General features: G+C 33.6%; 1 protein-coding gene across 1 annotated transcript in view; it reads right to left on the bottom strand.

Moving 5' to 3' along the window:
• Positions 1-2,736: 2,736 nt before the first annotated feature.
• Positions 2,737-15,000, bottom strand: part of LOC137616444 (glutamate receptor ionotropic, kainate 2-like) — an 18,807-nt gene continuing 6,543 nt past the window's right edge. The window contains exons 5-10 of the mRNA XM_068346202.1: positions 12,856-12,937; positions 8,211-8,332; positions 7,535-7,763; positions 6,657-6,802; positions 5,369-5,467; positions 2,737-2,907 (exon numbers count right to left, since the gene is read on the bottom strand). Coding sequence (XP_068202303.1) covers positions 2,737-2,907; positions 5,369-5,467; positions 6,657-6,802; positions 7,535-7,763; positions 8,211-8,332; positions 12,856-12,937 — 849 coding nt within the window. The remainder of the gene's footprint in view (positions 2,908-5,368; positions 5,468-6,656; positions 6,803-7,534; positions 7,764-8,210; positions 8,333-12,855; positions 12,938-15,000) is intronic.

Here is a 15,000-nt window from a genome sequence, read left to right as displayed (position 1 = left end):
TCACATTCCACATTGCTTCCCTATCAACTCTATCATATGCTTTCTCCAGATCCATAAACGCAACATACACCTCCTTACCTTTTGCTAAATATTTCTCGCATATCTGCCTAACTGTAAAAATCTGATTCATACAACCCCTACCTCTTCTAAAACCACCCTGTACTTCCAAGATTGCATTCTCTGTTTTATCCTTAATCCTATTAATCAATACTCTACCATACACTTTACCAACTACACTCAACAAACTAATACCTCTTGAATTACAACACTCATGCACATCTCCCTTACCCTTTAATAGTGGTACAATACATGCACAAACCCAATCTACTGGTACCATTGACAACACAAAACACATATTAAACAATCTCACCAACCATTCAAGTACAGTCACACCCCCCTTCCTTCAACATCTCAGCTTTCACACCGTCCATACCAGATGCTTTTCCTACTCTCGTTTCATCTAGTGCTCTCCTCACTTCATCTATTGTTATCTCTCTCTCATTCTCATCTCCCATCACTGGCACCTCAACACCTGGAACAGCAATCATATCTGCCTCCCTATTATCCTCAACATTCAGCAAACTTTCAAAATATTCCGCCCACCTTTTCCTTGCCTCCTCTCCTTTTAACAACCTTCCATTTCCATCTTTCACTGTCTCTTCAATTCTTGCGCCAGCCTTCTTTACTCTCTTCACTTCTTTCCAAAACTTCTTCTTATTCTCTTCATATGACTGACCCAATCCCTGACCCCACCTCAGGTCAGCTGCCCTCTTTGCCTCACGTACCTTGTGCTTTACTTCCACCTTTTTCTCTCTATATTTTTCATACTTCTCTATACTATTACTCTGCAGCCATTCTTCAAAAGCCCTCTTTTTCTCTTCCACTTTCATCTTCACTCCTTCATTCCACCATTCACTGCCCTTCCTCATGCTGCCTCCAACAACCTTCTTGCCACATACATCACTTGCAATCCCAACAAAATTTTCTTTTACTAACTTCCACTCCTCCTCTAAATTACCAGTTTCTCTTACTCTCACCTCATCATATGCCATTTTCAACCTTTCCTGATATTTACTTTTTACCCCCCGGTTTTATTAGCTCTTCAATCCTCACTACCTCCCTTTTACATCCACCTACTCTATTCCCCCACTCTTTTGCTACAACTAATTTTCCTTCCACCAAAAAAATGATCAGACATACCGTTAGCCATACCCCTAAACACGTGCACGTCTTTCAATCTTCCAAACATTCTTTTAGTTACCAACACATAATCCATTAATGCCCTTTCTACTACTCTTCCATTTGCCACTCTTTACCCATGTATACTTATTTTTATCTTTCTTTTTAAAGAAGCTAGCACTTATTACCATCTCTTGTTCAACACACATGTCTACCAGTCTCTCACCACTCTCATTTTCACCTGGCACGCCATACTTACCAATGACACCTTCTACCTCTCCAGCGCCCACTGTAGCATTTAAGTCACCCATAACAACTACATAATTCCTTCTACCCAGTCCTTCTACACACCTAGTTAAATCATTCCAGAACTCATTCCGCTCTTCTTCACTTTTCTCACTACCTGGCCCATACGCACTGACAAACGCCCAACATTCCCTACCCAACCTAACCCTTACCCACATTACCTAGATGATATCTCCTTCCATTCCACTACTTTACCTGTCATCCATTCACTCAGCAATAACGCCACACCCCTCTCTCGCTCTTCCCCTTTCAATCCCAGACACTCTACCAGACATTTCACCAAACATCACTTCACCCTTTCCTTTCATCTTTGTCTCACACAAGGCCAATACATCCATCCTTCTACTTCTAAACATACTTCCAGTCTCACATCTTTTACTCTCTATCGTACTACATCCACGCACATTTAAAACACCCCAAAACTAGAGTGCGGGGAGCAGTCACTCTCCCCCCAGCTCCATCTCCTTGTCGATGTCTCGCAGGAATTTTTTACAGGAGAGGGGGTTCCCAGCCCCCTCGTCCCGTCCCTATATATTATAATTCTAATGTATATATATATATATATATATATATATATACATATATATGTATATATATGTATATATATATATATATGATACATATATATATATGTATATATATACATATATATGTATATATATATATATATATGTATATATACATATATATATATATATGTATATATATATGCATATATATATATATATATATATATATATATATATTTATGCATATATATGTATATATATGCATATATATGTATATATATATATTTATATATATACATATATATTTATATATATACATATATATATATATATATATATATATGTGTGTGTGTGTGTGTGTATGCATAAATATATATGTAAATATGCGTGTATACACATATATATAAATATATATATATGTATATATATATACATATATATATATATATATATATATATATATGTATATATATATATATATATATATATGTATATATATATATATATATATATATATATATATATATATATATATATATATATATATATATATATATATATATATGTATATATATGTATATATATGTATATATATATATATATATATATATATATATATATATATATATATATATATATATATATATATATGTATATATATATATATATATATATATATATATATATATATACATATATGTGTATTTATGTGTGTGTGTTTTCCCCAGTTGCTGTTGATTACTTACGTCTGGCTGAATGTGTTAACATACGGAGCCCCCGGGGGACATGGCACGGCTATATTCGCCGTGAAAAAGAGACTGCGACCGATATGGAATTTCTGGATACCGAGTTTCATAGCGATGATCTCCGTGATGGTCTTCGGTCCGATGTAGACGAAATCTTTTTCAAGAACCTGACGAGGGAGAAAGACGAGTTAGTTCTTGAACTCGTGTAGGTTTTTTATCTTAAGATATTCTGTTTATTTTCGTTGTTATTTATCATCTGTAGTTTATTTTTCATATCTCTATTTCTAATTTGCATTGGGCAACTTTCACTTATTATTATTATTATTATTATTATTATTACTAGCCAAGCTACAACCCTAGTTGGAAAAGCAAAATGCTATAAGCCCAAGGGCATATATATATATATATATATATATATATATATATATATATATATATATATATATATATATATATATATATATATATATATATGCTACCTTTGACCACATTAATCATGAGACCCTTGTTTAAACCTCAAACAGGGTCTTTTCTTAGCACCATTAATGAATATACTGTATGAGTATGATATCTGGTGTTCCTCAGGGTAGTGTTCTGCCCATCCTATAAATTCAGATTTTCCCAAAGAGTACCATCCAGTACGTATTGTTAAATATGAAGTAAGAGCTACTTATATGTTACCTCCTCAATCATAAAGCTAAAAAACTATAGAGTAGGTGTCGCTTTGGTATGCGATCTCATTTATGGCGTCAGAAATTATTCAATATTTGTAATAGGTAAAAAACAACAACAATAATAGAAAATCTAATGGTTCTTGCCTTGCCGTGCGCTCGCTTCGCTCGCGAAAAAATAAAAACATCAAACTCTGTATGTACTGGTAAGCGGCAATGTTGAGCCTGCGCATGCTAACATCAATGATTGATTATTATTTCTTAGATAATTATTCCATGTAACTTATACCATGCATACATTGAATAACATGATATATATAAATATATATATATATATATATATATATATATATATATATATATATGCATATATATATATATATATACATATATATATATATATATATATATATATATATATATATATATCTCGTAGCCACGAAAGGATAAATGAAAAGACTTGATTGGAGTTAGTACTTTCGGACTAGCTCCACCGTCGATGTCACTAATAGGACGGAAGTACTAACTCCAAACAAGTCTTTTTCATTTTCCTTTTGTGGCTATAATACATATATTATGTTCATCACTAGTCAGCTTTCGTGATTACTACATATGATATACATGTGGTATTATATATATATATATATATATATATATATATATATATATATATATATATATATATATATATATATTTATATGTGTATATATATATATGTATATATATATATATATATATATATATATATATATATATTTATATGTATATATATATATATATATATATATATATATATATATATATATATATATATATATTCAAAAAAACAATATTTATGTTGATACACTAATGCCTTGATTCTCTTACCGACCTCGGGATTAGAGCCCCAGGTGGAACCACTTAAAGACAATAGCTTCTGACCGAGTGGGAATCGAACCCTGGCCCAGGAAACTTGTAACAACAGTTACAGTGACATATATATATTCATATAAGCCACAAATAACTCATAATATCGAATTCTATCTACTTTGGGATCAGAGACCCAAGGGAGAATTAATTTTATGATAAGGGCTTCTGATTGTCCGTGGACTCGATCTCTGTCCAAAGAAACTGACGGTGCAGTGACTTACCACCGGGCTACGTATGTTTGTTTGTATAATAGTTTCATGAGATTTTGTGTAGATACATAGAAACCCTAAGTGAGAACATCAATAGACACTGTAAAATCTGGGATGAAGCTGCAATGCTATATGAATACTTCAGGATTACTTAACCCCCAAAGGACGTACTGGTACGTTTCACATAACTCATCCCTTTACCCCCCATGGACGAATCGGTACGTCCTTGCAAAAAACTGCTATTTACAATTTTTTTTTTTGCATATTTTTTTATAAATTTTTGAGAAACTTCAGACATTTTTTAAGAGAATGAGACCAACCTGACCTCTCTATGACAAAAATTAAGGCTGTTAGAGCAATTTAAAAAAAATATACTGCAAAATGTGCTTGAAAAAAAAAATAACCCCTGGGGGTTAAGGGTTGGAAACTTCCAAATAGCCTGGGGGTAAAAGAGTTAACCCTTTTACCGCTAGGCTCTTTGGAAATTTCCAATCCTTAACTCCCAAGGGGTTATTTTTTCCCCAGCACATTTTGCAGTATATCTTTTTTAAATTACTCTTACAGCCTTAATTTTTGTCATAGGGAGGTCAGGTTGGTCTCATTCTCTTGGAAAATGCCTGAATTTTCTCAAAATATTATCAAAAATATGAAAAAAAAAATTTATAGCATTTTTTGCAAGGACGTACCGGTACGTCCATGGGGGTAAAGGGATGAGTTTTGTGAAACGTACCAGTACGTCCTTTGGGGGTAAAAGAGTTAAGATATTCAAACTAGCTATATTGGAGTCATGGCATCACCATATGAAGTTGACCTGATATAATAATCTCAGAAACTTTACCCAGTTGATTCCAGTCTTGGGGCTGTTGACGAAACTCTTAGATCTATCCTTATGGTTGAATAAATCCCAGGTTTTTCGGTAGATCCCATCCTCGGCCTCCTGTAGAAATGATATTTTTAAAACGCATCAATCACCCATTTTTTAAACTACGTCAATCCCCAATTTTAAAACATTAAACACCCGGCTTTAAAACATTAAGCACCCAGTTTTAAAACTTACATTAATCACTCATTTTTTAAATTACATCAATCGCCCAGTTTTAAAACAGTAAGCACCCAGCTTTAAAACATTAAGCACCCAGTTTTAAAACTTGCATTAATCACCCATTTTTTAAACTGACATCAATCACCCATTTTTAAAACACATTAATCACTTTTTTAAAACTGACCTATCATATATTTTTAAAACATAATAATCACCCATTTTTAAAACTAATGTTAATCACCCCCTTTTGGGAATTTTATTTTTGACACGAAAATTTTACACATTTCAAACTGGGCTTCTGTACTTTAAATCAGGATTCCTTAACCTTAATTAGGTTAGGTTAGATTGGGATAGGTTAGGTTAGGTTAGGTTAGGTTAGGTAGATTGAAAGGTGGTCCTTTACCCTCTATACTCAAATCCTTGGCATTGGAAAGTGAATCTTGCTCTTGTAAACTAAAATTCCTCATAAAAAGTAGGGAAAACTGTAATCTCTCATCTTCTAGTGATAATTCTTTCATTGAAAATGGGAACTTTTTTTCCTTTACCTTGAAAATGAGAATATTTTCCTTTACCTTGAAAACGAGAATTTTTTCTTTTACCCTGAAACACGGGAATTTTTCCCTTACCTTGAAAACGAGAATTTTTTCTTTTACCCTGAAAACGGGAATTTTTCCCTTACCTTGAAAACGAGAATTTTTTCTTTTACCTGAAAAACGGGAATTTTTTTCATTTACCTTGAAATTAGAAACTTTTCCTTATCCTTGAAAATGGGAAATTTTTTTCCTTTACCTTCAAAATGGGATTTTTTTCCTTTACTTTCAAAACAGGAATTTTTTCCTTTACCTTCAAAACGGGAATTTTTTTCATTTACCTTGAAAACAGGAATGTTTTCTTTTACGCTGAAAACAGGAATGTTTTCCTTTACATTGGAAACAGGAATGTTTTCCTTTGACTTGAAAAACGGGAATTTTTCTTTACCCTGACAACGGGAATTCTTTCCTTTACCTTAAAAACAGATTTTTTCCTTTATCTTGAAAACGGGAATTCTTTCCTTTACCTTGAAACCCGGAATTTTTTCCATTACCTTGAAAACGTACTCGTGACTCGAATCTTCCATAACTCCCAAAGTGTAGCCATCCTTAACGGCCCTCGGGAGGTCCTCCAAGGAATCGATTGGTGTCTCGTAAGCAGGAATTGCCAAGACAGCCGTTAGCGATCCGGAATACAGAGCTGAAGTCAATGCAGAGGAGGAGATGCAAATCAATTTTTCATGGATATATATATATATATATATATATATATATATATATATATGTGTGTGTGTGTGTGTGTGTGTGTGTGTATGTATATGCTATTATCCTTGATAACAGGTCGTTCGTATACTGATTTGCTTGTATTCTTAATTACTCTTAAAGAGGGGTCTCACTGTATATATATATATATATATATATATATATATATATATATATATATATGCACTTCCATATACTGTATATAAATGTTTGGACATATAATCTATATACTGTATATATAAATTATATATATATATATATATATATATATATATATACATATATATATATATATATGTATATATATACATATATATATATATATATATATATATATATATATATACATATATATATATATATATATATATATATATATATATATGTGTGTGTGTGTGTGCATACGCTGAATAGGTTTCACAATGCTATAAAAATGTGGACTAATGTAAAATACACATTTATCTCTGTGGCTATCATTTATCAGCTGTGGACTTCTACATTACGTCCACAGGTGATGGGGGAAAGCTATTAATATATATATATATATATATATATATATATATATATATATATATATATATATATATATATATGTATATATATATATATATATATATATATATATATATATATATATATATATATATATATGTATATATATAACACATACCAGACACATTGAGGCAGAAGATATACCAAAAGAAGAAAAGAATTCTCAGAGGCCAACGTTCAGTAATGAAGAGGTTTCCCTGATTGGTCAGATTACGAAACACATTGAAAGAAAACGTTCGAAGGGGGACTTCGGTATTTTCTTCGCCGCTACTTCTAAGTGACAATTTGGAGTAAAGCCATAGAATTGGTCCCATAGCCAAGGTTGAAATCACGATGCAGATCCATACCTGTTTCAAGTAGAGTATTATATATATATATATATATATATATATATATATATATATATATATATACTGTATATATATATATATATATATATATATATATATATATATATATATATATATATATATATATGTATATATATATATATATATATATATATATATATATATATATATATATATATATATATATATATAAATTTACTTAGGGGACATTTTAGATTTTCTAATATAACCACTAAATAAACCAATATCAGAATTTAGTTGATGTTTTAGATAAATTTGTACAAGTAATTACTTATTCTTTTAGCAATTTGAATTTATTGTATGTTTATAGAGCCCTGATAATGAGACAATATCTAGGAAATTTTACCATTAACATTCTCTCTCTCTCTCTCTCTCTCTCTCTCTCTCTCTCTCTCTCTCTCTCTCTCTCTCTCTCTCTCTTACCAGGAAAGTGAACGGGGCAAGAATGGCCAGGGCTCTGTTCTTCTGTTTTGGGGTTCTTGAGAATATACACAGAGGTTCTCGGTAATAAGGAAAGGTGAAGTCCACCACAGTTGCTCGAGTATCTGCCAGTAGGGACCAGGAATTAGTAATGTTTCTTGATTTCAAGTTTGTTAGGATATAGTGGTGATTCAAAGTTTGTTAAGCTTTAGTGGTGATTCTCAGTTTATTAAGCTTTAGTGGTGATTCAAAGTTTGTTAAGCTTTAGTGGTGATTCTCAGTTTGTTCATTTTAATGGTCTCATAACTTGCTCCCCCTATGCTAGAGGCAAACAAGACTTTTGTAGAGTAATTATTATTATTATTATTATTATTATTATTATTATTATTATTATTATTACTAGCTAAGCTACAACCCTAGTTGAAAAAGCAAGATGCTATAAGGCCAAGGGCTCCAATAGATAAAAATAGCCCTTTAATGATGAATACCTTTGATAAAGGTTACCTGTGACAGTGAATACCTTTGGTAAAGATGATATAGGTAACCTGTGGCAAGAATACCTTTGATAAAGATGGTGCAGGAGACCTGTGACAGTGAATACCTTTGATAAAGGTGATCTATGATAGTGAATATCTTTGATAAAGATGATAACTGTGACCTATGACAGTGAATACTTTTGATAAAAGTGACCTGTGACAGTAAATACCTGTGATAAAGGTGACCTGTGACTGTGAATACCTGTGATAAAGGTGACCTGTGACTGTGAATACCTTTGATAAAGGTGACCTGTGACAGTGAATACCTTTGATAAAGGTGACCTGTGAGACAGTGAATACCTTTGATAAAGGTGACCCGTGATAGTGAATACCTGTGATGAAGGTGACCTGTGACTGTGAATACCTTTGATAAGGTGACCTGTGACAGTGAATACCTTTGATAAAGGTGATTTATGATAGTGAATATCTTGGATAAAGATGATAAATGTGACTTATGACAGGGAATACCTTTGATAAAGGTGACCTGTGACAGTGAATGCCTTTGATTAAGGTGACATATGACAGTGAATACCTGTGATAAAGGTGACCTGTGACTGTGAATACCTTTGATAAAGGTGATTTATGATAGTGAATATCTTTGATAAAGATGATAAATGTGACTTATGACAGGGAATACATTTGATAAAGGTGACCTGTGACAGTGAATACCTGTGATAAAAGTGACCTGTGACTGAATACCTTTGATAAGGTGACCTGTGACAGTGAATACCTTTGATAAAGGTGATTTATGATAGTGAATATCTTTGATAAAGATGATAAATGTGACTTATGACAGGGAATACCTTTGATAAAGGTGACCTGTGACAGTGAATGCCTTTGATTAAGGTGACATATGACAGTGAATACCTGTGATAAAGGTGACCTGTGACAGTGAATACCTTTGATAAAGGTGATTTATGATAGTGAATATCTTTGATAAAGATGATAAATGTGACTTATGACAGGGAATACATTTGATAAAGGTGACCTGTGACAGTGAATACCTGTGATAAAAGTGACCTGTGACTGAATACCTTTGATAAGGTGACCTGTGACAGTGAATACCTTTGATAAAGGTGATTTATGATAGTGAATATCTTGGATAAAGATGATAAATGTGACTTATGACAGGGAATACCTTTGATAAAGGTGACCTGTGACAGTGAATGCCTTTGATTAAGGTGACATATGACAGTGAATACCTGTGATAAAGGTGACCTGTGACTGTGAATACCTTTGATAAAGGTGACCTGTGAAACAGTGAATACCTTTAATAAAGGTGACCTGTGACAGTGAATACCTTTGATAAAGGTGACCTGTGACAGTGAATACCTTTGATAAAGGTGACCTGTGACAGTGAATACCTTTGATAAAGGTGTCCTGTGACAGTGAATACCTGTGATAAAGGTGACCTGTGACAGTGAATACCTGTGATAAAGGTGACCAGTGACTGTGAATACCTTTGATGAAGGTGACCTGTGACAGTAAATACCTGTGATAAAGGTGACTAGTGACTGTGAATACCTTTGATAAGGGTGACCCGTGACAGTGAATACCTGTGATAAAGGTGACCAGTGACTGTGAATACCTTTGATAAGGGTGACCCGTGACAGTGAATACCTGTGATAAAGGTGACCTGTGAGACAGTGAATATCTTTGATAAAGGTGACCTGTGACTGTGAATACCTTTGATAAAGGTGACCTGTGACTGAATACCTGTGATAAAGGTGACCTGTGACTGAATACCTTTGATAAAGGTGACCTGTGACTGTGAATACCTTTGATAAAGGTGACCTGTGGCAGTGAATACCTTTGATAAAGGTGACCTGTGACAGTGATACCTGTGATAAAGGTGACCTGTGAGACAGTGAATACCTGTGATAAAGGTAACCTGTGAGACAGTGAATACCTGTGATAAAGGTAACCTGTGATAAAGGTAACCTGTGAGACAGTGAATACCTTTGATAAAGGTGATCTATGATAGTGGATATCTTTGATAAAGATGATAAATGTGACATATGACAGTGAATACCTTTGATAAAGGTGACCTGTGACTGTGAATACCTTTGATAAAGGTGACCTGTGACAGTGAATACCTTTGATAAAGGTGACCTGTGACAGTGAATACCTATGATAAAGGTGACCTGTGACAGTGAATACCATTGATAAAGGTGACCTGTGACAGTGAATACCTATGATAAAGGTGACATGTGAGACAGTGAATACCTTTGATAAAGGTGACCTGTGACAATGAATACCTTTGATAAAGGTGACCTGTGACAGTGAATACCTTTGATAAAGGTGACCTGTGACAGTGAATACCTATGATAAAGGTGACATGTGAGACAGTGAATACCTTTGATAAAGGTGACCTGTGACAATGAATACCTTTGATAAAGGTGACCTGTGACAGTGAATACCATTGATAAAGGTGACCTGTGGCAGTGAATGCCTTTGATAAAGGTGACCTGTGACAGTGAATACCTTTGATAAAGGTGACCTGTGACAGTGAATACCTATGATAAAGGTGACATGTGAGACAGTGAATACCTTTGATAAAGGTGACCTGTGACAATGAATACCTTTGATAAAGGTGACCTGTGATAGTGAATACCTTTGATAAAGGTGACCTGTGACAGTGAATACCTTTGATAAAGGTGACCTGTGGCAGTGAATGCCTTTGATAAAGGTGACCTGCGACAGTGAATACCTTTGATAAAGGTGACCTGTGGCAGTGAATACCTTTGATAAAGGTGACCTGTGACTGTGAATACCTTTGATAAGGGTGACCTGTGACTGTGAATACCTTTGATAAAGGTGACATATGACAGTGGATACCTTTGATTAAGTGACCTGTGGCAGTGAATACCTTTGATAAAGGTGACCTGTGACTGTGAATACCTGTGATAAAGGTGACCTGTGACTGTGAATACCTTTGATAAAGGTGACCTGTGACAGTGAATACATGTGATAAAGGTGACCTGTGACTGTGAATACATGTGATAAAGGTGACCTGTGACTGTGAATACCTTTGATAAAGGTGACCTGTGACAGTGAATACCTGTAATAAAGGTGACCCGTGATAGTGAATATCTTGATAAAGGTGACCTGTGACAGTGAATACCTGTGATAAAGGTGACCTGTGACTGTGAATACCTTTGATAAAGGTGACCTGTGACTGTGAATACCTTTGATAAGGGTGACCTGTGACTGTGAATACCTTTGATAAAGGTGACATATGACAGTGAATACCTTTGATAAAGGTGACCTGTGGCAGTGAATACCTTTGATAAAGGTGACCTGTGACAGTGTATACCTGTGATAAAGGTGACCTGTGACTGAATACCTGTGATAAAGGTGACCTGTGACTGTGAATACCTTTGATAAAGGTGACCTGTGACTGAATACCTGTGATAAAGGTGACCTGTGACAGTGAATACATGTGATAAAGGTGACCTGTGACTGTGAATACCTTTGATAAGGGTGACCTGTGACTGTGAATACCTTTGATAAAGGTGACATATGACAGTGGATACCTTTGATCAAGTGGCCTGTGGCAGTGAATACCTTTGATAAAGGTGACCTGTGACTGTGAATACCTGTGATAAAGGTGACCTGTGACTGAATACCTTTGATAAAGGTGACCTGTGACTGAATACCTGTGATAAAGGTGACCTGTGACTGTGAATACCTTTGATAAAGGTGACCTGTGACAGTGTATACCTGTGATAAAGGTGACCTGTGACTGAATACCTGTGATAAAGGTGACCTGTGACTGTGAATACCTTTGATAAAGGTGACCTGTGACTGAATACCTGTGATAAAGGTGACCTGTGACAGTGAATACATTTGATAAAGGTGACCTGTGACTGTGAATACCTTTGATAAAGGTGACCTGTGACAATGAATACCTTTGATAAGGGTAACCTGTGACAGTGAATACCTGTGATAAAGGTGACCTGTGTCTGTGAATGCCTTTGATTAAGGTGACATATGACAGTGAATACCTTTGATAAAGGTGACCTGTGGCAGTGAATACCTTTGATAAAGGTGATTAGGGTGACCTTAGACCTTTGATAAAGGTGATAGAGGTGACCTGTGACAGTGAATACCTGTGATAGAGATTGTCGTAACAGCAAAATTCGCTTCCCACCGTGCCACCATTCCTATGAAACCTGTCACTGTTCCGTCTGGCTGAAGGTTTCCCCATTTTCTGTCTTCTGGACGAACTATTTCGTACCTGCAAACGAGAGAGAGAGAGAGAGAGAGAGAGAGAGAGAGAGAGAGAGAGAGAGAGAAGTCCTTTATATTGGTTAATGATCGACTCATTTTGTTATGATGTCCAACGTTTTTACGAAAGTTGTGTTTTTAAAAGATTTATACAGCTAGTACATTAACTCATGAATGCACACCCATATACATACATATATATATATATATATATATATATATATATATATATATATATATATATATATATATATATATATATATGATACATGCATGTGTACATATACATATATACAGTATATATATGAAATGTATGTGTATATACATACATATACTCTATATATATACATACATACATACATACATACATATATACAGCATATGCATATACTGTACAGTATAAACGTTCATATATATATATATATATATATATATATATATATATATACATACATATATATATATATATATATATATATATATATATATATATATATATACATATATGAACGTTTATACTGTACAGTATATGCATATGCTGTATATATGTATGTATGTGTATATATATATATATATATATATATATATATATATATATATATACACATACATGTCATATATATACTGTATATATGTATATATACACATGCATGTATCATATATATATATATTATATATATATATATATATATATATATATATATATTGTATATATATACATATATATATATATATATATATATATATATATATATATATATAATATTGCATACGTGTGTACTCTATATAATATACATATTTCCGTTGTTGTTCCAGCAGGCAAAACAGTCCTCTGGTATATGCAAGTTTTCATTGGCAAGATTTATAGCAGTCTTGTTTTTTATTTATTTATTTTTTTTTTTTTTTTTTTTTTTTACCCCTCAAAACTAACACTATTAGTTCTAGAACCCACATCCAAATGGGTGGTTTGCTTGGAGGCAGACTGAAAGCGAATTATATTCTATAGACTAAAATTTGAGCCTTAAAGCTATCGTATCTCACTTGAAGGGCATTGGAATTTCATTTGTATGGCCTCTTGTTTAGTGCCATCCTATCTATACTAATCGACCTTAGTACCAGGACCCCATTGGTGACAGATTTCATCCCCAAAAGACTTTGTGCGAACTTGGAGCCTTCAAACGGGGTTCACACGGTCGAACGCTCCGTCGAACTCGGTTGTTGAACCTGCTTGTCATAAGGTTTGTGGACATGCACCTAGGGTAGGCTTGGTTAAGGCTTATTTTCTAGTCATCACTAGCCTAAAAGTTCAAAGTTGGAGCAAATGTTTTTATGTTGACGAGGCTGACATGAGTCTTTCTATAGTTTATATGACATATCTGTTTTTTAACTTTGTTAATAGTTTATATAGGACATATCTGTTTTGACGTTTTTACTCCTTTTTTAGAATGATATATTGTTAATTTACTCTCATTTATTTCCTTGTTTACTTTCCTCACTGGGCTATTTTTCCCTGTTGGAGCCCTTGGGCTTATAGCATCTTGCTTTTCCAACTAGGGTTGTAGCCTGGCTAGTAATAATAATAACAAACTATTCTTGATAAAAACATGGCATATTAAACAACCACTGTGATTTTAGTGTTAACTCAAACGTTTTCATAGTTTATTATCCCGAAAAAAAAAAAAACTTAAATGTAGTGAATAGTAGTTACTAGACATGCGCCTAGGGTAGGTTTGGCCAATGTTTATTTTCTAGTTATTACTAGCCTAACAAACTAGCCTAACAAACTAGTCTTGATTAAATCATGGAAAATTTAGCAAGCACTTTGATTTTAGAGTGTTAACTCAACGATATCTATATGATCCTTAATTTTTTTTGGAGCTAAGACTACTTTTTGGGTTCAGGCCATGTCGTCTTGATGGAAGGTTCCTTTAGTAGCTTCCTAAGGGTATATATGACTACTAGGAAGCTACTAAAGGAACTTTTCAATAGGACGACATGGCTATCTTACCCAAAAATAGATTTTTCGC

This window comes from Palaemon carinicauda, chromosome 2 (genome assembly GCF_036898095.1).
Source record: "Palaemon carinicauda isolate YSFRI2023 chromosome 2, ASM3689809v2, whole genome shotgun sequence".
NCBI classification, from domain to species: domain Eukaryota; kingdom Metazoa; phylum Arthropoda; class Malacostraca; order Decapoda; family Palaemonidae; genus Palaemon; species Palaemon carinicauda.
This window is presented reverse-complemented; position numbering and strand designations above follow the sequence as displayed.